Raw genomic sequence first — 25590 nt, 5'->3', positions numbered from 1 at the left:
GGGGGAGAGAGAGAGAGAGAGAAAAAATTATTATACAGACTCTGGCATCTGGGCTTTTTCAGGAACACCAGTTTTATTGGCAGCAGTACGAGTCCAGTACTGTAAATACATCTCAACACTCTCCCTACTTCTGTGTCTTTTGTCCTCGCCTGTCCAGATGGATCAAGTTTGAGGAGAAGGTGGAGAAGGGCGGCGAGCGCTGGAGTAAGCCTCATGTGGCCACGCTCTCTTTACACAGTTTGATGGAACTCAAAACGTGCATCGAGAAGGGCACCATCATGCTGGACTTGGAGGCCTCCTCACTGCCGCAGGTTGTCGGTAAGTGGGGTTGACCAGAATAACAGCACACCTTTGCCCATTTGAAGGTTTTGAAGAAGGTGAAGCTGACTTTGATCTTCAATCTGTCCATCTAACAGAGATGATCACAGACAACCAGATCGAGTCTGGTCAGTTAAAGGCGGACCTGAAGGAGAAGGTCATGTACACGCTGCTACGTAAGCATCGCCACCAGACCAAGAAGTCCAACTTGCGCTCCCTTGCCGACATTGGCAAGAGTGTGTCCAGTGCAAGTAGGCTGTTTTCCAACCAGGAGAATGGTAATAAAAATTAAAAATTTTTACCCTCTTATCCCAATTCCACTTTTTTTCTCTTTGTCTTCTGATTTACTTCTGATATGAAATCCTAACTACTCTTGTATTAGATTAAAACAACCTCTCACTTCTTTTCCTTCTTTTTTTTCCTTGTCTTTTTTTATCTTTTTTTACCTTCTCTTTGGGTCTATGTGGTCTCTGACATCCTGCATCTTGGGTGTTATAGCACGCAACCCCATTGAACAACCTGTGCCTTGTTTTACCCCACAAGACTCAGAGGAACCATGCGAGGTCATGAGGAGCTCCAGCATGGGATACCTCTGTAAGTGAGGTCACAGCACTCCTACTGAAAGCAGCATAGTTGGAACACACTCCCATGTTATAAAAAAATAAAACAAAAAAACCCAGTTCCTTCACTAATTAGGAGAGTGGAATCAGCCGCACTCCCCAGCCTACTGGCAGCAGGATTGGGGCAGGGCAAGGTCCTGCTTAGGGCAAAGAGAGAAATGATACATAAAACATACCATAGACACATAAACGACCCACGGTTCGTAACGCCATTGCATTAAAAAGCCGGATGAGCCGGATGTTTAGTGCCACAGACTGAAGCAAATCAGTGTGGAAATTCACAACAAAAGAATAGTTTCGCTCCGTAACGCCCACTGTACTTAACTAAATATTTATCTGGCAACAGAAAGCTAAAATGTTGTAGACTCTCTAGCATTGTCAGTAAAAAGTGGCAGAGTAAATGGACTGTATTTAACTGAGTTAGAGTAAGTTTACATTCTCACTCATTTGCCAATAGTTGCCTAAGCATGCTTCTGCTGACGTGTGTAAGCAGCGGACCTAAGAGAGCAATGTATCCCAGCTCTCCTCTGTCTGGAGCGCCTGAATGAATGACCATCTGGCATTAGTCCTAAAGCTTAAGCCTTGCCACATTTAGCTAGGTCCTGAGTTTTCTGGCTTCTCATCATGTACTTTCCTGGTGCCTTTCTTTTCTGGGACTTGTCCTCCACCTAGGCCAAAATGTTTTGCCGGGGGTCTCTTTGATCCTAACAGCGTCTTATCTCTCTGCAGGTAGCCCAACGACTGCCCCTCGAAACCTCACCTCCAACAGCCTGAGTGACTTCTCTGATAAACCAGAGAAAGATCAGGTAATACGCCCAACTCTCCGTTTTGTTGCATAGATAGGATATGCAAGCTATTATGGACCCTAGTAGAGGATAGGGTCTCAACACAACCACAAACCAACACTATGCAGGGTCATGTGTACTGTGTGTATGCATGAGCGCTCTCTCTCTCTCTCTCTCTCTCTCTCTCTCTTTCTCTCTCTTTCTCTTTCTCTCGCAACAAAAGCTCACTGTATCCCATCATGTGAGTTTCTATCATCTGCACATGTAGTTTCTCTCACTGTCATGACTCATGATTGAGTAGCCAACTGTAATTTGGCTGTGTGGCCTACAGATACACCACACATAGATGAAAGTTCTCAGAAGCAGTTAAACTGTAACAGCCGGAATTACACTCTAACAACAGTTAATGCACCTGTAGATTTGTCAAAATTGCCTGGCCTTTGACATGACAGTCTTAGTTAATCATCTCCCTGCAACTATTCTTTCATCAACAAGTCATGTGTATATTCTTTTGCTAAGTCCAAAATGAGCACAGTGTACTTTGCATTTCAGTTTGGTGTAAGACTGTAGATTAGGTGGCATAAAGTCAAGCTGCTGTTCTGCACATAATTCTAGGAAAGGGCGGGCACTACCTGTTCTAACGTGCTTATAAAGACATTGAAAACACCATGTCAGTCCAGGCCTTGTTACAGTCACATGTTAATCACTACTTCTATTGAAAATGTCACATCTCTGATTGATCATCCATGGGAACAAGAGTTTGTGTGTGCATGGCTCACTGTCTTACATAACAAATGGTGTGTATTCATTGTTACAGTGCTGCCAGACATTTTCATTGGACGACTTTTCCTTCCCTGCTTTGCTCTCTCTGTCCTAACAGCTGAAGAATAAGTTCATGAAAAAATTGCCCCGTGATGCAGAAGCATCAAACGTGCTGGTCGGAGAGGTAGACTTCTTGGAAACTCCCTTTGTGGCGTTTGTCCGTCTACAGCAGGCGGTTATGCTGGGGGCTCTAACCGAAGTCCCTGTGCCCACAAGGTAGAGCACATAACAACTGCATCTGAAAAATAATTACCTTCACTTGAACTTGACTTGGATGAAGTCACATATTTTATTGATCTCATGACTAACCACAATGAAACAACTTTGTTAACATCTCATTTTCATTTTGTTACTCAGGTTTCTTTTTGTCCTGCTGGGGCCCAAAGGTAAAGCAAAGTCCTATCATGAAATTGGAAGGGCCATTGCCACCCTGATGTCAGATGAGGTACTATAGAACTATGCTAATTTTGATATTTGTCATTTTACATTCACTGTCTTAACATTTGCTCTTCAGAATGTGCAGAGACATTGGGTTTGATGCAATGTATCTGTACTTGTAGTTTTGTTTTGAACTGTAAAGCAACAGGACTGATACAGAGCACAGAAGATCCTCACTGCTCGAACGCAATAGATCTCCTCCTATCTAAGCTCTGATTGGTTGTGAACTTGAGATGATGGCATCTTGAGGTCTCTTTTGGATTGAGGCGGCCTATCCTCCTGACAGTGAAACCCAGTTACTAGAAATGAAGGACAGCTTTCTGATTCTTATCTCTCCACTCTGTATAATGCATGTTTATTAGTCATTCATTTACTGCCCGTAGACTGTCACTTAAAATTAATACTGTACTAATAAATGTGCCATAAAAACATAAAACTTCAGTAACAGGTTTGTGTTTATTTTATTTAAGAAGGGACTCGTATAAATGTGCAGTTTTAGACATACAGGCTAATTTTCATTTGCAGTCCCTGGCAGTTTGATGGTACATAAAAAATAAAAATAAAATAACACATCTGTTTCATGTTTATCATGTTAACTATCTTAGTTTGGTGTGTTAGCATGCTAATACTTATTATTTAGCGCTAAATACAAAGCACAGCTCAGGCTGATGGGAATGTCATTTGAAAGTATTTGGTCATGAACCAAGGTTTTGCACAAATTTTGGCTTGATAATAGTGCTATAGGAAAACTTAAAGAATGACGTTACAGTTCAGCCTGTGGCATATCTAAATGATTACCATGATGCATAATCAATAATGCCAATTTTTCCCCAATTCCTTATTTATGTCAGTATTTATAAGGTCCAGATGCCATGATTACACCTACACCTCCTACTGCAATTGTCCTCTTGCCAATTCTCTTAGCTCTCTGGATATTGCTGTATTAATCATCACAGCAGTTTGACTAGCCAGTCCTGTTTGCAGTGTCCTGTTTATAGCTTAACTGTTAAGCTGTGTGTTGTAGTTGTAGGAGACAAATTTGTTTTTGGTGCCAGCATTTTGGCCAATACAGTAAGGCAAACATTTTTGTTTTCATTTTATTATGTGTTTTGTTTTTTTTTACATCCTTTTTGTCCATCTCTGGTGTACTTCTTCACGTCTCCTGACTTAACCTCTCTGTGTTGTCAGGAATGTTAAAATGCTTGTAACGTTCTTAACCCTGAGAGCCAATTCCCACAGGCCTCTGCTAGGCTTCACATTATATCTCATGTCAACGTGGCAGGATAGGAAGTGTTTTTCCTGGATTTCCTTAAGTTAAACTTTACCCTCTCTGCTCTCCCTAGACAGTTGTGTCACAGATTTATCAGATGTTTGTCCTTTTCATTCATTAGCTCTATGCTGACCAGTAGTACTCTACCAGCTTGTCTCTGTAGCCCTGGAGTGCGCACACATAATTAATCATTATATGTGTACATTGTGAAAGAGAGAAAATTCTTGGTTTTTGTCATTATTATAGTGGTGAGGTTTGTTGCCATTATTTGACTGACACGCTACACTCTGTGACCCAGTAAAAGGGAGTACGCAGTGTTCTTAAGTGAGCAATTGTAATTGCCCATTTTGTTTTTTCTGTCAAGCCCTGTATAAATAATTTAAGGACACGTTGCATTATTGATTGGCTGATGACTAATAGGTTGGTTATGTTTGTTTGCTGTCAGGTATTCCATGATATTGCCTATAAAGCAAAGCACAGGCAGGACCTGCTGGCTGGTATCGAGGAGTTCTTGGATGAGGTCATTGTCCTGCCACCCGGAGAGTGGGACCCTGACATCAGGATAGAGCCACCAAAATCTCTGCCTTCTTCAGACAAGAGGTCCACTCTAATCTACATGACCTAATCTAAATTGATGAAGTCACAGCACATAAATCTATTACAAATATATCTAGTTTGTTACATGAACATATATTTGACACCATGAAAAAATCTTTCCAACATCACCTCATTCACCTGTTCTTAAAACAAGATTATGTAACTTTTGCTGAACAGTGCTTCTGAGAATACAAATGACAAAACCACTATTTAGCAATTAGCTGAAATAGGAACATATCAGATTATATTATGTATCAGAAAAGATCCTCTCTATAGTACATTCAATAATCTGTTATGCCTGTATAGCATAATTGGAAATGAATGTCTACTCTATTGAAGGCTTGTGGAATGTGACTGTTAATCTTCTGTTGTTAAAGGAAGAACATGTATGCTGGATTAGAAGCACCTCAGATGAATGGCGACACTCCCCATGATGGGGGACATGGCGGGGGAGGAGGACACCAGGTTGGAGAGGAGCTTCAGCGCACTAGAAAGTAATGAAGATTTCACTTTCTTAACAAAATGATTTTAGCTACAGTGAAATAAATATAAAAATAAGAAGTCATGTCATCCTCACAGATGGTGGCCTTTTGAAAACAGTGTGTTGTCTAAATAAACATTTTTATTTAATAAAAGAACGAGGACATTATCATATTGGTCATAATCCTGATTGCATATGATTGTTGACAGTGAAGATATGCATCGTACAGTAAGAATCATAACATAATATTTTTGCCTTCCAGTAAGTTTCCAATAAGTAAAAATTTCACACGACTGGAGAACAAGGAAAGCACTTCATTATTGCATAACATTTTTTCATTCAATGCCAAGTCTCCTCCTTCAGACTGGTCCTGAGATCACTTTTTGATGGTCTTGGTCTCATCTCGGACTCGACCGCATTTGTACTCGTTCTTGTCTTGGTCTCGGACATTGAGGACTCGAGATTTTATTTCAAGACCATAAGTTTGGGAATATAAATAAATTGCTATTGCATTGTCTGATTTATTTGTTAACATCCTAACTTTGAGTGGATGTAAAAAGTATTGTTTCAAATGCAACCAATTACCCTAATTAAAACTGTGTTGTTCCCGTTAATAACTGTCACCCTTCCCAGCAATGGTAAGCATGGAAAAGGAGTGCTGAATAAAGATGCTTATGTTGATTTCAGCTGACTACAACATTAATATTTTTAGTAAAGTAATGTTTTTTTTTCCCCACCTTGTCTGTCATTTATATAGCAGAAGTAAGACAAGTTCTGGAAATTATGTTGCATCTACTAACTTAAATGGTTCTGTCTTTAAGGTTTTGTGGAGGTCTTGTCCTGGATATCAAGCGAAAGCTGCCATTTTTTGCCAGTGACTTTTATGATGCAATACATATCCAGTCTCTGTCAACCATCTTATTCATCTATCTGGGCACAGTCACCAATGCGATCACATTTGGAGGTTTACTTGGTGATGCTACAGAAAACATGCAGGTAACAAACACGAGACTGAACTTCATGTGTGAAAGTGGTGGAGTACCCCTTGAAAATGTCGAAGCCTGAAGCGTGTTGTGTCATCATTTCCAGGTAGATTTTAATAATAAAGTAGGTTGTGTTTTTACAAAAGTGACCGTGGAAAGCTATAATGGTTCCGTACTAAACTTTTGTGTTGCGTATCTCTTTATGTACTCCCTTCTTCATCTTTTTACTCACGTGGCAGATTTTGCTTTTTCTAATGTAACCAAATTGAAATATGGTTCACAAGAGCTGGGCACTGTATGTATCCTATACTTAATGGAATTAATCTGTTTTAAGATGTTGTTTTATGATTTTCACCTCTGTCATACTATAGCTCTCCATGTTAAATTACAAATTAATGAATAACAAAAAGAGTTGCTGATAAGCCATGCTAATTTGGAGCTCAAAGGCTCATACTGCAGCCATCTGTTGTACCTGCTGTTGACTACAATTTGTAGTATGATAGCATACACTACTACATCCATCCTGGTGCCCCTGATGGCTGAGTGTATAGGGTTGTCCAGTCACTAAGGTACTTGGCTTTGGGTTCCCTCATGACAAAGAGCTGCATCCTAGAATACCTGCAGAGCACCGGCCTCAGGGATTTGCCCAGGCTGTAAATAACCACAGATCCAGATTACACAGCCACTGTGGGCTCGTCATGACTGCATTTGCACTACCCCCACCACCACCACCAGTGCTCCACTCTGAAGGCAGTTGAGGGAATCCCTACCGTCACCTTACCTTTCTCAGCACAAGTCTCAGGAATACAGCCTGTTTCTATATCAGTTCAATTGAAAAGGCTTCATTGACATGAACGTTTTAAAAACAGTGTTACCAAAAGAGCAAAATAATTTGTCCAAGTATTTGTACAGCACATAATTACAGTAATAATAACCTATTCATGCATAGTATTTTATTTTGAATACTACAGAATAATTAACCCTAGACTACTACTGTAGTTTTACTGTATCTATGTGGTATTGGGCTTGTGAATACATAGTCTTTACAACTGACGTGACTGGAGATGAAACAGGCCTGTCCTGATGGGCAAGCCCTGCAGCTGTATGATGTGTATAGGGAAAACAAAGCTTCTAGCTGAGTAAGCAAAGTTACAGTATTGATGTTTCGTGGCTCAGAAGAAGTTGCAGAAATGGAATAGAAGAAATACGGATATGCTGATGCTGATGAAAGAATGTGTCTGTCTGAACAATTTTTTTCCAAGATAGTTAATATGGGGTCATGCTCAACATGTGAATGTGATCTTCTGTATATGTTCTTGGTCTCTTAGGCTCCATGAGCTGTGTGTAAAGTCTGTATGTGTTTTCCCTGTGTGCTGTGTTGCAGGGAGTGTTGGAAAGTTTCCTGGGTACGGCACTGACAGGAGCAGTGTTCTGTCTGCTGGCTGGTCAGCCCCTGACTATTCTCAGCAGCACAGGTCCAGTGCTCGTCTTTGAGAGACTCCTCTTCAACTTCAGCAAGTGAGAAGTTACTGATAAGTCATTCAGTGGTATTAGCAAGGGTGAAATAGAGTTCAACACTTAACAGTAGCATGGGTATATTTATAGATTACCTATCCCCAAAGGACAGATTTATTGTTGTTTGTGTATTTACAGACATGCGTGCCCCTATAAATAAAATGAAAATGTAAGGAATAAAGATATTTCACATTTACAGTGGATATGCAATTTTGCCTTAATGTTTGTTTATTTTTCCAGTATCTCACTGGAACCTTTAGTGCTTACTACAGATCTGTTGGCAGGCACATTTGCCAGCTGAATATAAATTTTCCATGTGTTTTTGCTTGCAACTTTTGACTTGGGGACAAGACCAGAGAGCGTAATAAGGGGCCTTCAGCAGGACATTACCTCCTGTAACAGCATTATCTATGGGGTGGGGTGTGGAGCTGACATTATTAATGAGCATTTGCTAACTTGTTTATCTTCCTCTATCTGTAAACACACACACACACACACACACACACACACACACACACACACACACACACACAAAGAGTCCACCTATTTCACCTCTGGGAGCAGTTATCGTATGTAGCATCTTAGCCGCAGTCTACGTAGCAATTATGAGCTTGAAATTGTTCTATTGACAGCGATCTAGTGCTATTCACTTTCTTCTGACAAATGTACTTATTCTAAGTCTCTTTACACAAAAGTGTCAGTGTTAAATGCTCTAAATGTATTGTGCAGATTTAACATGTAGTTTCACAGTACCTGATAGTACCAGGTAGTGAAGGTCGTTAAATGCTGACTTCTCCCTCCTCCTCCACACTGTACTCCCTTCCTCTCCCAGAGAGAGTCTTCTAGCATTACCAAACTCCACGCTGATTGTGTTCCATTATTAATAATTCACTCTCATTTAATTTTGCTCTGAGTGAAGAATGTTGTGGCGTCTGTGCCCTTCAAATGTTTCCATGCCTCAAGTCAACATTTACTGAGTCAGAGGCAGCAGCTAGCTGCAGAAAGGTGAAAGCCTGCTGATAACTGTGGTGGCAAGTGACAGCTTTAAAAAGCACTTGTAGTATGTTATGTATGTTCTCAAAAACACACACAAAAAACACAATCTCTCTACCTCTGAAAACAACAAAACAGAAACTAAACAAGTAAAATGAGCCTATGGTAACCGGAAAGAGTTATGAAGCTGTAGAGAAAGTCCTCAATTGAAAGTAGATTTGAATTCCTCCATTCCTTGAATGTCCCTGCAGCCAAAACTTAATTTTCTCCAATTTTAAAAAGAAACTAGATCTCTAATCCATTTTGAATAGTTTGGGGGATGAGTTGACGTCCAGTGCATTAGCATAAACATATGTGCCAAAGGGACATTTTCAAAGGTTTGGAGTTAGAGTAGCGCAGACGGTGCAGTACCTTGAATTGTAATATATTTAACCGTGCACACAACAAACTTCTGTTGAGAAGTTTAGCAAAACATCGTACATGAACAAAACAGACTGATTTGTTCTGCAATTAATATAGTATAATTGACCAATGTTTGAAATGCCAGTCAGGTTAGACAGGAATGACTGAATCTTCTGTGAAGTCTTAAGATAGATTATATTTACTTGGAAATTACACAATAACCACTCGCTCTGTGCCAAATCTGTCTTTCTCCTCAGAGACAACGGGTTTGACTACCTTGAGTTCAGGCTGTGGATCGGCCTGTGGTCGGGTCTATTCTGTCTTGTGCTGGTCGCCACAGACGCCAGCTTCCTGGTGCAGTACTTCACGCGTTTCACAGAGGAAGGCTTCTCTGCGCTTATCAGCTTCATTTTCATCTATGACGCTTTCAAAAAGATGATAAAGCTTGGCCACCACAACCCAATTAACGCCGAATACGATCCCAACCTTGTCACACAGTACGACTGCCGCTGCACGCCTGGTACGTGGTCTTATCTTGTGCTGGAATGGGCACATAAAGTTAGATTATAGAAGTAGTTTTACTGTATCCAGTAACATCGGTAGTGTCTTATACCACAACTCAGTAATCTTGAACCATCCTTTGCCAAAAAACTACTCATTCTGCACCATCAGAATCTCGGTATCACCAGTGATACCAGACAGTGAAAGCTGAACAGTCATATTTGGTTTTATCTATTTTGGCAATGATGTTACTACTGTATATTAAACAAAGCTTTCAACTTATTTTGCCATGTTTACAGTGGAAGTAACAAATGATACTAGTATGTGTTGGCCTGTAGATACTACTGTTGACTTTCTCAACAGCCCTATAAGTTTCTGTGTTGCGAGTGACTTGGCAGGATTGTTTGGGGATAGAGATGTTGATACTGATACAAAATGGCAAGTATGATACTGGAAGTAAGTTGGTGATTTAATTACCATTGTTTCTCTTTACTAGGAAACTCATCAGAACTCCTTGATTTCTCTGCCTGGACAAACAGTACTGATCTGGTATGTAAATGATGTAATGTAGTGTCCTTGTTTTTGTGACATTAAGTAGCATGGATTCAGAATTTTATAAACTGTAGCTTAATTCGTTGATGTTTTTCTCCAAAGATTGTTGCTTGTTGGTTAAAGGAACCTCTTTGTCCTCGTCTCTCCAGCCAGTGAATGCCACCTGGGCATCCCTCACCAGGCAGCAGTGTCTTCAATTCGGTGGGCAGCTGGTCGGAGAGGCCTGTGGCTATGTGCCTGACATCACCCTGATGTCCTTCATCTTGTTCTTTGGGACTTACACCTGTTCCATGGCACTGAAGACATTCAAGACGAGCCGCTTCTTCCCCACTACAGTGAGTGATAGGACACATCAATGAATGTGTAGCTGTTTTTTTTTGTTTTTGTTTTTTTAATTCAAGCCAGAAGCAGTGAACATCCAGTTAAAACCGTTAGTGACATTACAGATGTTCCTCAAACGGGTAACCAGCAATTCTCAGCTTAGTCGACAAGCTCAAGTGTCAATTTGGGGAGGTCAGATTTCACACTCTTAACAGTGTTTGATGAAGATAAGACATGAGGCTCAAGCTCAGATCCATAAATCATTTCTACTTAATTTATAGTTTATTGAAATTGGCAACACTTTTCTGGTAAATCACCAAAATAAATGAATACCAACAAAGAGTTAAATTTTGAACAACTAGACTAAGAATCTTAAGCCATGCTAGTGGCATGAAGTTGTATTTAGTGCTTCGAGATAAAAGCTTACAAATTGACACTGACATTTTGTGGATGTTGTGATATCAGGCACAGACATTTACCATTTGCAAAACTATTAATTCAATAGTTGTTCTCGCTACTTTGTCAAATGTATGTAAGAAAAATGTCTCTAGAACAAGTATTTCATACTGCTACATGCTAAAACCCTGTCAAACCTTCTGTAAATGTTTCCACCTTCTAGGTGAGGAAGCTCATCAGTGACTTTGCGATCATCTTGGCCATTCTTCTCTTCTGTGGCGTGGACGCCCTTGTCGGTGTGAACACTCCAAAGCTCATAGTGCCAAGTGAATTCAAGGTACATACCACACATGGAAGAAGTACTTGTAATAGAAAAAGTGATAAAATAGTGACCATTTCATTGTGCGTTTGAAACTATTGCACTGAATGACAATGTCCAGCCAGGTGCAGTTTCTTCTGATTACACTGATAATGAGCTATGTTTCTGCTAGAAAGCTGAAATCCCGGTATAATGCTTTCTTTGTAGTTTGCTCATTAAGTGATACACATCACCTGAGCTAAGGTACAGTCAGTCTTCGAGATTGCTAAGCTCAAAAATTCCTCAGCTGGTGTTAAGAGCCCCCTGCTTTGACATAGAGGAAGGGAATCACGGGGTAGAGGAGCGGGTACCTGCATCAAATGACAACTTGATTATAGGTGATGTGAGAACACAGAGGATCTTATAGTTGCAAATACAGAGACAGCTTTGTTCGACCAGAGACAGAATTTCCGTCATGTAATGATGCAGCAGTAACTTCAGACACAGTGTAGAGTAACCACTTCGAATTAGGTATCCCCTGTTCTATTTGAAATGTTATCCATGTCTAAGAGATATTAACTGTGTACATGCAGAAATAAGATGATAAACTGTCAGGTGTCTCCATGTAATGGGGGTCCAGATCACTTTAACAGTCTCGTTCTTCTTATTGTTTTTGTCTAGCCCACAAGTCCACTGAGGGGCTGGTTTATTCCTCCTTTTGGAGGGAACCCTTGGTGGGTGTACCTGGCAGCAGCACTCCCCGCTCTGCTGGTTACCATTCTGATATTTATGGACCAGCAGATCACTGCTGTGATTGTCAACAGGAAAGAGCACAAACTCAAGGTTGGTGCACAACCTTAAAGATTTAATCATTTTTAAAATTCTAGGATACAGTGAATGGATACAAACAAGGATAAAACTGTACCGAAAACTACTGAAAATAAAAATAATGGGCAGTCAAAAAGTTGTAAAATGTTCTTTTTCCACATCTATATATTTAACTGTTGTAATATATTCTGCAAATTATATCACCCTGTACAATTGCTTAAATGCTGTTTTGAAAGCCTTTCAAGTGGTGGAACATTTCTGGTGGGAAAAATCCATTAATTTTGATTCATCTTGTTGACCTAATTATGCTGTATTACATTTGTATATAATTATAGATGGTAAACATCATCTCATTAAGGTAAAAAATAAACTGAGGTCCTCTAAGGTTGCTATGGCTCTGCTTGCTATTAGTATACATTTGTGTGCTCTTTTTAAAAACTGCCTCCTGATTCATACTTTATCTGGATACTTGACTGTAAAGAATCTCTCCTCTTGTGGTCTTATTCCTGATAAACTCATACTTCTGCTCATCTGCTCTCTTTCCTCATGTCTCCTCTCAGAAAGGGGCAGGGTATCACTTGGATCTGTTCTGGGTTGCCATCTTGATGATCATCTGCTCTTTCATGGGCCTGCCGTGGTATGTGGCTGCCACTGTCATCTCCATCGCCCACATCGACTCTTTGAAAATGGAGACCCAGACATCGGCCCCTGGGGAGCAGCCAAAATTCCTGGGTGTGAGGTGGGTTAACGCAGCTGCTGGATATTGTGTTGACGTCATTTAAGAATGAAATAGTTTCTTACATGATAGTACAGTGCAAATGTTTCTACCCCTTTCTCTATTAGTATTGTCAACATTTGACAGTGCCAGGTTATTAATTGCATTTCATTTGGATTCCCAGGTGCAAATAATAAACCTCTTGGCAGGTGGCTAGAAGGCAGACTAAGAGTTTTTAGGGCCATGGTCCATAATGCTGTGTGTAAAATCTATACCAACAGTTGCACAGTTCACCATATATAAATCATAATCAATTTGAAAATTAACAATCAATTTGAAAAAGTGGCAAAGTCTTGATTACACCTGCTCTATTCCTATGATTAATCATAAATGGTCAATGCAGAGCCCATTTTTGTTTTTTTACATAAAGAAATCATGTACACAGACAAAAATAGTTATTTCCAACAGTAAGAGAAGAGGAGAAAAAAAGGCCAGAAATAAGCATCCCCACATAATCACACAGGATTTAAGCAACCAGGAAGGAGAGGAACAGAAAAAGAAGAGAGAAAAGAATCTTCGACAATAAAAAGAAACAAAAGTCTTTGCACAGCTGTCTATATATACAGATGTACATGTACATCAGATGTGTTTTAGAGAGGATGACTAAACTGGAGGAGATCGTGGGGGAAAAAAAATGTTATCTTGCCTTTCATGCATGTGAGGGTTGTTACTTTATGTGTTTTTCCACCAATCCAGGGAGCAAAGAGTCACTGGTATCTTTGTGTTCCTCCTGACGGGAGTCTCTGTCTTCATGGCCCCTATCCTCAAGGTAATGCTCAAAGTTCTTAATTCTTCCATGGAAATATGGATTACTGTCTGGCTCTTTTAGGACAAACTCCTGTCACCCCCCTCAAATTTAAAATAATTTCAAATCTTTTATTCATCCGATTAGGAACTCCCATAGTTGAAGTAATGTGATGTGAAATAAGCATGTTCATTGGGGCTTAAGCTCCGATTGCAGCTGAGTGCTTTACAGTTTCCATTCCCACATAAAGCTGCCAAATGAAAGATGTGAAGTCACTGAGAGGAGATTGTTGGAGCTGGTACTCCCCCTTGTGGAAATGTTGAATACCGTGCCTCTAGTCCTGTGGATACATTTTCCTTTCCAGACTGGCTTCTCATCCAGTATACTATAGTGACTGGGAAAGATGCAAAATCTTTAGTATAAGTTCTGACTTGAGCAATATTTAAGCCAGAAGTAGATTTTATTTTTATAAAAAATTTCATAGCAAAGTTCTGCACTAGCTTGCCAGATTGTAGTTGATTTTTCCACTGCTTTAAAGTCCCATGGCCAATACTGAGGAACTAGTTACCAACCCTGCAGCAATGTGACTGGTCTCACTGATGTGTCTACTAAAAAACATTCTTAGAAAAGCTGCTTGTGGACTATTTTTAAACGAAGCAATGATGCTAAATATGCACATTCTCATTATCTGTATGAAGACACCACAAACATCTCTAGCATCTCTTAAAGTCAACATTTTATTTAACCTAATCTGACATTTCTACAGCCTGTCACATATCACATTAATAACCTTTCTTTGTGCTCTCTGTCCTTCAGTTCATTCCCATGCCTGTGCTCTACGGTGTGTTCCTCTACATGGGTGTGGCGTCACTCAATGGTGTCCAGGTGAGTGACCAGGCAGAAATTGCAATCAATTACCCATTACATTTTATTACTTAAATTACAGTAGTCCATGCCTGCATGCCCCAGTTAACATGTGTAGAAATAGAAAACAAGACATTGTGGTTTAACATGGAGGCAGCCTATAGTTTGGAAGTAGTTACTGACCATTAACAGCAAATATCAGCGTAACCCATTGACAGCAGGGTTTACACAGCCCCTTAAACATATAAGCAAAGCTACTGGTGGCTAGGATGCAGTTCAGACACTTAGTTAGCAGGAGGTGTATTTGTCCTCTTTTGGTAGAGGCAAAATGCCTCTCCACACTTCCAGCTCCTGTGCCATGCTAACGCGTCCTGCACCAGTCTGTCCTCTGAACGCACAGAGACAAAACCCTCAATCAAACGGCTAAGACAGCAGTCAAGCTGAGCTCCAAAATGTTGAAGTAACGAAGCGTGACCGGGATTACAACTACATTACTGTGAAGCATTACTAACCTGTTGCTGCCTGTTTGTTTGCCTGTTTCAGTTCATGGACCGTCTGCAGCTGCTGTTGATGCCAGCCAAGCACCAGCCGGACCTGATCTACCTGCGGCACGTCCCCCAGAGACGCATCCACCTCTTCACCTTCATCCAGGGCCTGTGTTTGGCCCTCCTCTGGGTCCTCAAGTCTACTGTGGCTGCCATCATCTTCCCTGTCATGGTGAGAAAAGGCTGCAATCACAGATACAGCTGAACACAAACACAGAACTCCATCTGGGAATGAAAGCTAATCAAACTTTTTGTCTACAGATCTTGGCACTGGTTGCTGTCCGTAAGGCGATGGACTACGTGTTCTCCCAACATGACCTCAGCTACCTGGATGATGTCATCCCAGAGAAAGACAAAAAGAAGAAAGAGGATGAGAAGAAAAAGAAAAACAAAAAGAAAGGAAGCATCGACAGCGAAATCGAATTTGTAAGTATTCTTTCGACCTAAATTTTGAATGGCCTGTATTTGTAGATAGATGTACAAGTATACCAGAATTCATTGTTGTCATGTGATTGTCTATAGCCTCCTGTAGATCTTCACAAAGTCCATAAGTGTTAATCTTCTCCCTACCTCCTCCTACAGTCTGACTACCCCTACCATGAAAATATTCCCAGTATTAAAATCTCTATGGATATGATGGAAACGGAGCCCATGTTGGGTGATAAATCTTTGGATAGTGAGTACTAGCCAGGGTTTGCTTTGCCGTAGCTTTCAAGGACTGCTCGGAACTTTGCTTCTAAAGGCTGAATGCTCACATTTTCTCCTGCCATACTAGCCTTTCCTACATGCACTAACACTGTAAAATATCAATATGCTTTTCTTTAACACTGTTCTAATCTGCCAGTTTTGCCCTAAAAGCTGCTTTGCTGTGCTTACCTTCCTCCCTGCTGGCCCATTTGAAGTTTCAAAGTGTTTGTGAAGTATGTGTAAGTGTTTTGTTTTTCTTTGACCCCCAGGAGATCAATCCCAGACTTTCCTTAACCCGCATTCGACGTGCTGAGGACTACTTTGTGTCTCCCACAGTGGCCGAGTGAGTGAGTACAAGCTGGCTTTGGTGTCACATATTTTCTCTGAAAGAAAATAATAATTCATACTGTATTTTTTTTGAGTTCATACAACACCATATTTATATTTCTGTATATCCCTTTTAATTTTTCAGTCTTGACAGGGGTTCATACACAAAAGGTTTGCCTCACATTCGAATAAAGAGGGACTCTGAGGATAACGGTGTCTTCTGGAAGAAGGGCTCGGAAACAGATCTGTGACTGAATTATCCAAAGATAAAGCAGAAGCAGCACAACATAGCAAGCATAAACATCCTCTTTTGTAACGCTATTTATAATATTCCTCATATGAGGATTTAAATCAGAATAGCTGAAAGTATTGTCTCTTAAAATTGAAGCACTTTGGTGGTACTGAATTTTAATGAGGGCTGACACAAGATACGTTTGAGTGTTCTTCATCTGCATGAGTTCTTGCAGAAAACAAAAAGGTTACTCAAGGTAATCTGTATGCAGTTTTTATGGGACATTAGTATCTTATTAATGTGTATGCTAATAATTTATATATATAGATATAGATATTTTATCATTAAAGATATCCAGGATACTGTAGATTTGTAGAATACAGGTGGCTTTATAGCATCTACATCATTATTCCAGTCTGTACATATCAGGAGGAGTTCCCCACAGTTTTTTTATTAAATATTTTAATGACACCGAACATAACCAGCCTCTCTTCTGAAAGTACTGTTTTATATAGAGGTGAAGTCACAACTACTGGAATCTTAAGATTAAAACATAGTGGAGGTACTGCATTTGGAGGCAAGCACAGAAAGAAATCCTCCTTTACTTGTAGTGACTGCAAAAGGTCATCTGTGCACAGTCATGAGCGGACATTAATATTGTATTTATGGGCATATTCATTATTTATCAAGCATCCACTGAAGGCTGCATATTCATAAAACATATCCAGAAAATAATGTAAGAATATTGTGTTTGTTTCAGTATGGTAAGTAAATTATTCAACACCATACAGAATGGAACTTATACTTTCGTTTCCTTATCTTCCTTCCTACCCTTTTTTCTATATTTATTATATTGAAACTCTCAGCAAAATAATTTGCTGTGTGGATCTTAAGTATGGCTTCACCATTTAACTTCCCCATTTGTGCAAATTCAGATCCAGATATTCTTTCTGTGGTCTGTATCCACTCAGCTGACATTTCCCTGTTTTAGGGATATATAGATGTATTATACTTGTATGTAGCTCTACCTCTTATTTTTCTGTAGGTGCCAGGCATTATATATTAAAAACATCTGTTGTGCAATTATTTGTGATGAAACACTGATTTATTTTGTTCACCTGGCACTATATAGGAGCTTTTTTGGTGTATTTTATAGGGTAATGCAACCAAAAATTACATTTTAGGTTTTTCATCCCAAAAGCAAAATTGTTGTTTTGTTTGTTATTATCACATAGAGGGAAAATAACACCTCAAATTGCATTATCTGATAATAAAACAACACCAATATAACATAATTTTTGTGGGGTTACTAGAGTTGGTGGGGGCTCCCTTTTAACCCATTGGAATGAATGCACTTCATTGTTCTCAACATTTGACCCTGAACTCAGCCCTAAAATCCTATTTGAGTTGAATTTCCCTTTTTGAAATGTTATCATATTGAGAAGCTGTTAATGTGATGCATTTTCAATCACAGTAATTTGTTTATTAAAATGTAATGTTATTTTATGCAAATCAACAATCACTGTGAAGCAATGCAATGTTGCAACTTCTTGCTTCTTGAAGAGCTACTGCTTTTACAGTATACAGGGTAAAAAGTGTTTGTGCAACAGCTTCACTTCAGTATCTTATCTTCAATGTATCATTATCTAAATTCCATTTAGTGACAGTTTGATACGCAATGTCTTTAATACTTCCTGTATTATTCACATGGCTTGAACGTGCTTCTATTGCTGATTGAAGTATACACTGCAATTTCAACTGATTCACTGACTTAGGATATTAATTCATATCTGAATGTAATACATCTCAATTATTTGAAATGTGCATATATACCTTGACGAAAAGGACATTTACAATCAGTGCTGTTCCTGATTTGTAGAGCAAATAAGGGCTGTAATTAATTAATTTCACGATCACATCTATATTCTGTCAAGATGTGAAACAGACTGTTAATGTCTTAAACCACATTTTTTGAAACAAAAATCAAAAACCACACGTCTTCCACTTTGTTCTGTGAACTGTGTATCTTGACTTTTTGACTTTCTGGTCCACATTTAATGTGATATATTTGATGTTCTAACTCTGAAACCAATTTTATACATGCATCTAATGTACTTAATAACCATAGGTTACTCAGAAAGAAGCAAATGTCTTTTTTATGGGGTAGTGATTTGAATGAGAGCAATAAAACAGTCCAAATGATTCTTAAATATGTGTGTGGATGTGTTTATTATAAGAGTTGGGACCATGCACCAAAGGATTTGTTTCCAAGTGATTAAGAGAGTTGCGTGAAGTCTCACATGTACATTAGATATGATCTGCACAACATACAGAGGGTTTACTTATGAATATACATCTTATGCAAGCGCACATGTCAGTTAAAAGGGTCACAACAATAAGGTTACTACAGCAAATATCTGGTTTGGAAGATGCAGACACATTTACAGATTTGCACATGTGTTTTTAAGGGGATGAATTGGGTTGACTTCAAGCTTGGAGCTAAGCTGTAGACACCATCATCACATCACATCCTGCTGTAAGCGCTCAGTCTCACAGCAAAGATAAGAAAGGAAGCTGCATAGTTCCCACGATCACAGGACTTGAGTTGGCTGTAATGAAACTAATTGGCTCATTACAATGCGTCACTGTGTTTTTGTCACTGCCAAGAAGAAAAAATGCGTAATAGATGGCTCCTCTGGTGTGGGAGAGAACATCAATGTTTTTTCCATGACATCTGCTCACTTTAATGTTACTGGATATTTTGGTGTGACGATCAAAGCTCAGAAAGGGGATTATCTGACCAGAGTGTCTTTAGAAACATCCTGAACCTCTGTATCCATTTATCAATTAACAGTTCCCACAAGTGGAATAAATCTAACATATTTAACATAAACTATTGTTGAATACTGCCAATGTCATGTTGTAAACAAAAGTAAATAGAGCAAACTCATAACCAGCAGATATACTATGTAAATTTATGTATTGGTTTCTCCTTCATGCTGTTTTAGCCCAACCTGCATTATATTTTGGCTCAAGGGGGCAGTATTGACTCTTTTCAAAAAGGCACATGTGCATATAGGAGAACATGAACCCAACTAGAAAAACATGTTTAAGACTTACTTTGCCACAATATTAGAAACCTATTACCTTGTAATGCAATCTTGCAATACCTAATACCTTTTTGAAGATATATCCATGGTCGCCTTAAATATGAATACTGTAAGATTTCCCAAACCACTACAAAGGTGAGTAGTAAGTGTCGTGGACAACTCTTGACTGAATCCTGCATGGAGCTGTTCCCTCTTCTTTCAGTGGATAATAACCATCTATTCAGTTTATTGTTTGATGATTACTAGATCACCTTTTTGTTTTACATTACTGTTCAGAGAGTAGAGAGAGAGAGAGAGTAATAGACCTGTGTATGTGATATGGCAATTAAATCTAGGGTGTGCTTGCTTGCTTACTTGTTTTGGGAGTTTCAACTACAGTGGACCTCTCTGCATGTGCACTGGTGCTTACGCGTTACCTTGTACCTGAAATAAACAAAAGACAACTTTGTCACCTGTTGTTGGAAATGAAAACTATTTTCATACATTTAGCAAAGTAGACCTACAGATATATACAGCTTTTTTACGCCTCTTATCAAGGGAACCCTTAGCTGAATCATCATCATCCTTAATGAATGATATAGTGCTGCAATCCTATACTGTTACATACAATTTTTTAAATATATTTATTCAGCTGTAACCTGACGGGGACAAAATGCAGGTGGCAATAACTGAAGATGAAAAAATGGATCAAACTGAAAAGATATAGTTTACTAATGGACCTATGATTTTAATGTCATAGTTTGACCCAGTAATAATTATTTTGATTTGCAGTTGAAAATGTGTCTTTTTCAAACTGACAGTCTATTTTACATTAAAGACATTTTGCTCATTTCACATTTAATGAAATTCTGTCGAAACACTCAGTCAACATGACAAATGAATCAGGTACAGCTTCATACAGATTTGTTGTCAAAGATGTGATTGGTTCAGTCCAGTGTCATTATAGAAAATTATCCAATAGTTCATTGATTTTTGGGTCCGTCATTAGCAATTAATGTCAATTTATATCTGGCATATTGGGGGGAAATTCCCAGTATGCCAGATTACCACTGTAACAAGATCTTCTGTTTGGACAGAAATAACATCTCGGATAGCTCTGTGTGCAAGTTACAGATGCAAAAAACTGCAAGTTACTGCATCTGTTAGCTAAGCCTGTTGGATAGGTTGAAGTAATTGTGAGAGACCCAGAGATAGATGAGGCAGGACTTTAAGCTTGAAGTGCAGATGATCTTGATAAAGTGTGTTTTCTCTCTGGGGTTTATAGACAGTTCAACAAGTCAACATTAGTCTGTGTTGTTTTTTCTCTTTGCCTGCCAAGGCAATCATGGATTTGTCACAGACACAACCAATTTATATTCATGATTAATATGGTTGCTGTCTGCCACTTATTCTGTACTTTATGGTGGTGTGTGTCTATTAATTATTATTTCACTGTTCTAACTCTCATTCAAGGAAAAAAACTGTTAAAAGAAGTTAAAAGAAGTGATCTTTGAAGGCATCATGATCATGGTCCACAGCACAAAAAGCCCAGCTTTTCAGTCGCACAGTGTGATCTCATGACAACAAGAATGGCAATTATGTTTTGATTACAATGTGTACAAGAAAACAAAAGCATTGCCAAATATATTTTTGTGCAATCCAAATAAAGCAAAGGATATAGTTTGAAAAAACGTGTAATAGTTCTCAGGGACGGATAATAGGATGGGACTTTTGGTGGGCAATTTAATAATGACGTATGTATGTAGTAGTAGAAAAGTGTATAGTGTTGAAAATAATGTAATATTGTTTTTACTCCACTATATTTACATATATAGTTACTGGTTACTTTACAGATTAAGATTTTTCAAACAAAACAAATGATCGTCTTATATGTTATGATGCATTCTTATAGATTAAACTACTCAGCTGTCAGCTTTTACTCCACCATGACCAGCTGCAAATTGTCAGTCATAGGCATATTTATTAATTCCATATTCAGATTATTTTTATTTCAATCATGCCTAACTTCATCTTAATTTTATTTTCAATAACTTTCTGGCCAAACTGGGCTTCATCAAAAAATGCCGGCAGCAGACCCTCAAGCTTACAATTGTCATTAATTAGTCCTGAATTGCAAAATAAGTTTTTGAAAGCCATTACAATGCAGCCTTTGAGATAACAAAAAATTGTTTTTATTTCATCACTACCAGCAGTGAAACTGCTCCCTCTTGTGCACCTTGGTCTCTCTGTAAATGTCTTGTCACATCTGAATAAAGCAACAGGGAATACTTCCGTAAATGTCTGAAAGGACTATATGGACAAGTATTTATGGGCAGTATTTCCAGATTCCCAGATTAAGATTTCCCAGTATACCTGAGCAAAAGAGAACACAGAAGGATCCCAGGTCGATGTCTGGTTCAAACTAATGACTTTCCTGCTGTGAGGCAGCAGTGCTTGTCAGTGTAGTTAATTAGGTCACATGTCCAAATGCATCCATTTGCAAAATATATGTTAGCTGTTCACTGTATCACAGACACTGTGTGACTGCTATGCTACAGATTTTTAAGCTCTGATACAAGGCCGTAACTTTTACATTAGTCATGGCCTTGCAAAGTGAACAAATGGGCAAACAATAACTGTATTAGATTTAAGGCTTTGACTTAGACATTAATTTTGAAGCATCATTACATGCATCACAAAACTTCACCTCAGAAATTTAGAAAAGGTTGTATATTTCTCTCTCCATATTACTGGCATACTAAAATAGTTATACTTGTTCAGAACACATGAAATATGTTTTGTTCAACACACTACTGATAAAAATAGAGGGGCCCAGCATTGATCAAACTCCTACAGAGGTCAGTCAGGTGAAGTTGCAAACGACATATGGGACTTGAGCATTTTTTTTAAATGAGGGGATATTATAGGACACAAAGCTGAAATGTGGCCTGGGGGGGTGAGCGCAGGCAGCCATGGAAGAAATAATAGATAGAAATTGTGACTGACCAATAGCCTTTGGGAAGGAGAGGAAGAATGGGAGGATGAATTGTAATTACTCTGGTGATCCTCTGACATGATGTTCACATTTGTGGTTTTGTGTGAAGTGTCTTAACAACTACTGCATGGATTGACTTCAAATTTGGTACAGACATTTATCAGGATGAATTGCAATAACTTTTGTGATGCCCTCACTTTTCATCTAGCCCCATCATCAGGTCAAAACTTTATTTTGGCAGACACTTAAAGCTGGGGTAGGCAATGTTGGAGAACTAACAAGAGATTTTGAAAGTATCCAATAAAAACATCCCAGCCCCCCCCCCCCTTCTTGCCTAGTAGAAAGGCAGGTGGCTAGCCATAACTGAAATGATTGGCTCTGCCTATTACAGTCCTGCAACAGACACAGATACTGGAATTTTGTTTCATTGATTGCTGTTAGGATGTAAAGAGAATTTCATCGTCATAACAGAATAAACTGAGATAAAATGAAAGAAGATATAATTGCAAAATAACATGCTGGAATTTATTGAACTGAGTTACTCAGTTGTTTTGGTTTGTTGCACTGTGTGCAGCTAACAAGTTGTGATGGCAGAGATGGGAAAAGAGCATATTTAGAAGAAAACGTCGCATCGCAACTTGTCAGCTGCTTTCTAAGATCAAAATGTTACTTAATGTGGCAGCCATTACAAAGTTCAGTACACCCTGAAAGCTCTATATTTAATGTGCCTCTTCATACAAACTCTAGCTAAAAATGTGATTCCTCCGTCTTACTTCTCTCTAAGGTGAGAATCCCTACAGTTTTGACAGGATTTATGCTAAATTAATCTAAAAGTGTTAATTAAGCTTTCTGCAGCAACTGCAGTTACAGTAGCTTGAAGGGTTTTCTTGAAATTGACTAACATTGACAGAATTGAACTATTTTGGATGGCAACCACATTAGCTGCCTTGTTTCTTCTTCAAATCAATCTTCATTTCTCCTCAGCCATCAACTCTCCTTGTCAAACTGCTCCACATTGGTCAGGGCCGTCATCATCTATTCCTCTAACCTCTCGCTCCTGCATTGATCAGATATTGACCCTTCATCAACCCTCATGTGAATTTTTGCATAATTTGTGGGAGGTGCTGCAGCCTGAATTAATGAAATATCTTTAGCTAACATACACCTTAAACCCAAATTAAAATACTACACTTTAGTCAAATTCAGTTGCAGAGATTTCTGTGCACCACACAGACTTCACATTTTCTTCATTTAAGCAGTTCAGGTGTGAGGGATGAATAGTAAAAGGTGAGACCTGCTTTATAACTGGGGGGTTGATCCAAGGCGAGCAATGACATTCCTCAGTACCTATTTGACTGACTGATGGTGTCTGAGTTTCTCAGATGCCCAAACTTTGCACCTCACTGGCAAGGAGTGCATAATGTGAAAGCTTTATATGATATTCAATTCACACAACACTTCCGGTCATGTATTGCTCCCAGCACATGCACCGCCCAGCACATCTATCCCTCTGTCATCTATAAGCACTACAACAGTCTCTGCCTGGCAGGCAGACTGAGCAGAAGCATAGGATCTCACATAGAGATGAGGTTGCATAGCTTTTTTTTACTTTGAATGAGTGGAATTTATGTCAAATGGATTTATACCATCTATAAGGACAGAAGAAAGGAATTCAACTTAGATATCGTTCTCTGTAAGGTAAGAAAATAAGTGTCTGAGATAGAACTATTTGGGAATTTTTAAAACCTATAATCTTCCTCTAGAAGAAATTGTCACTTCCCATCCCATCATCTGGGCTAATTTATTATACTTTAAAGTCTATTATTGTCAGTAAAACTGTGGAAATATTAAGGTTGTATGGCTGTACGTTGATTGCAAAGAATGAGCGAATTGGCATGACTTATAAAAGCATAGTAAGTCCAATAACTTAACAGAGAGTGATAAAACTTTCTCTGCATCTCATGGAAATTCTGAACCTCAGTTCAGCAATTGATTTTTGGTCCCAAATGTATTTACAGCATTTTGGAATTGAGCGCCAAGATCTCAGTCATCCATGTAGTTGTTACAAGAACAACAGATCACAAAAGCTTAGTTTCAGTTTGCGTATAGTTTCAAGGAAAACAATAATTTCTTCCAAAGCTTCACTGATTAAAAGACAAACACAGACTATTCTCATCTCCTCCACAGAGGGTTTGAATTGAATGATTATGTTACATGTTACATTCAGTTCTTCAATGTGTGCTACAGCATAATGAGCAGCATGATGCATTGTGATTGTATGAGCAAGACACTATAACTAGCAGTGCAGCTATAATCAAATATTTTCCTTTACCTGGATTACCCGGATTAACCTTTTGAAGACTGTGAAAATATGAAGGTTTTCAGTGAACACTGGCATAGTCAGTTTTTATAGAGAACAGTAAGTACATTTTAACAGCTCATTTTTAAGGCAAATTCCATCATAATGTATTAGACATTATTACAGATTTTTAAAATGTGCAATTAAAGTGGAAATGAAGATCGCAACATTTCATATGCAATTACTTATTAAAATACTAATTAAATGTTGAACATAAATGATCATCACTGAATAAACCTGGCCTACTTCGGTCTATTTATACCACTAAAAAACAATGTTCGTACATGAAAGGCTGAACACAAGTTGGATTAATCTGTGTGTAAAATGTTTGAAAGAAAGGTTCTAAATCCATTAAGATGTGTAAAATGTACCAATCACTTAAGTGTCAAAAATAGTTTGATGTCAATAGTAACCTCAGAATGCTGGATTCGGATGATTGATGTAATCAATCAGCAAGCTATCAACCCTACTTTCTCACTGCTCTCAGAACAGATTTGGTCATTTTGGTCAGCATGTTGTTATAAGAGAGTGTGCGAGAGCATAGACTTGACTGAATCAACCCACCCACAACAATCAAAAGACACAAGAATTGGACTATTGATTTCTAGATAGGTTTTGTTGTTTTATGTAATTACCAATTTAGTCTTTCTTCTGGCCTTCAGGATTGCACTCCCAGCGGGATGATGTGTGTAATAATGTTCTCCTTGGTAATTGGTTGATTTTGTTAACGGAGGATATTGGATATTTAACCCAGAACACATGCACTAATGTGCTGCGCAAATAATAGGTTATCCATGTAGTACATTTCTGCCTGTCTCTATTTCTTTTTCTCTCTTGCACCCAGACATCACC

At 38.8% G+C, this 25590-nt stretch overlaps 1 protein-coding gene across 5 annotated transcripts in view; it reads left to right on the top strand.

Annotated features, from left to right (window-relative positions):
* The window catches only part of LOC123982144 (electrogenic sodium bicarbonate cotransporter 1-like), a 30543-nt gene extending 12038 nt beyond the window's left edge, over window positions 1-18505 (top strand). Inside the window, exons 5-27 of one of the 5 annotated variants that reach the window (XM_046067552.1) lie at window positions 158-318; window positions 417-596; window positions 817-912; window positions 1668-1744; window positions 2604-2761; window positions 2903-2990; window positions 4699-4853; window positions 5228-5344; window positions 6153-6327; window positions 7699-7832; window positions 9482-9744; window positions 10222-10274; window positions 10427-10612; window positions 11218-11331; window positions 11974-12135; window positions 12681-12859; window positions 13592-13664; window positions 14457-14525; window positions 15048-15221; window positions 15311-15475; window positions 15632-15725; window positions 16006-16083; window positions 16209-18505. In XM_046067552.1, the coding sequence (XP_045923508.1) occupies window positions 158-318; window positions 417-596; window positions 817-912; window positions 1668-1744; window positions 2604-2761; window positions 2903-2990; window positions 4699-4853; window positions 5228-5344; window positions 6153-6327; window positions 7699-7832; window positions 9482-9744; window positions 10222-10274; window positions 10427-10612; window positions 11218-11331; window positions 11974-12135; window positions 12681-12859; window positions 13592-13664; window positions 14457-14525; window positions 15048-15221; window positions 15311-15475; window positions 15632-15725; window positions 16006-16049 (2917 nt within the window). In that variant the 3' untranslated portion in view covers window positions 16050-16083; window positions 16209-18505. The remainder of the gene's footprint in view (window positions 1-157; window positions 319-416; window positions 597-816; window positions 913-1667; window positions 1745-2603; window positions 2762-2902; window positions 2991-4698; window positions 4854-5227; window positions 5345-6152; window positions 6328-7698; window positions 7833-9481; window positions 9745-10221; window positions 10275-10426; window positions 10613-11217; window positions 11332-11973; window positions 12136-12680; window positions 12860-13591; window positions 13665-14456; window positions 14526-15047; window positions 15222-15310; window positions 15476-15631; window positions 15726-16005; window positions 16084-16208) is intronic. The other 4 variants (XM_046067551.1, XM_046067550.1, XM_046067548.1 and 1 more) reach the window with 4 other exon arrangements.
* The last annotated feature ends 7085 nt before the right edge of the window (window positions 18506-25590 follow it).

The sequence above is a fragment of the Micropterus dolomieu genome, linkage group LG13, assembly GCF_021292245.1.
Source record: "Micropterus dolomieu isolate WLL.071019.BEF.003 ecotype Adirondacks linkage group LG13, ASM2129224v1, whole genome shotgun sequence".
In the NCBI taxonomy this organism is placed as follows: domain Eukaryota; kingdom Metazoa; phylum Chordata; class Actinopteri; order Centrarchiformes; family Centrarchidae; genus Micropterus; species Micropterus dolomieu.
The sequence above is the reverse complement of the archived record's forward strand: the minus strand, read 5'-3'. Positions and strand labels throughout refer to the sequence as shown.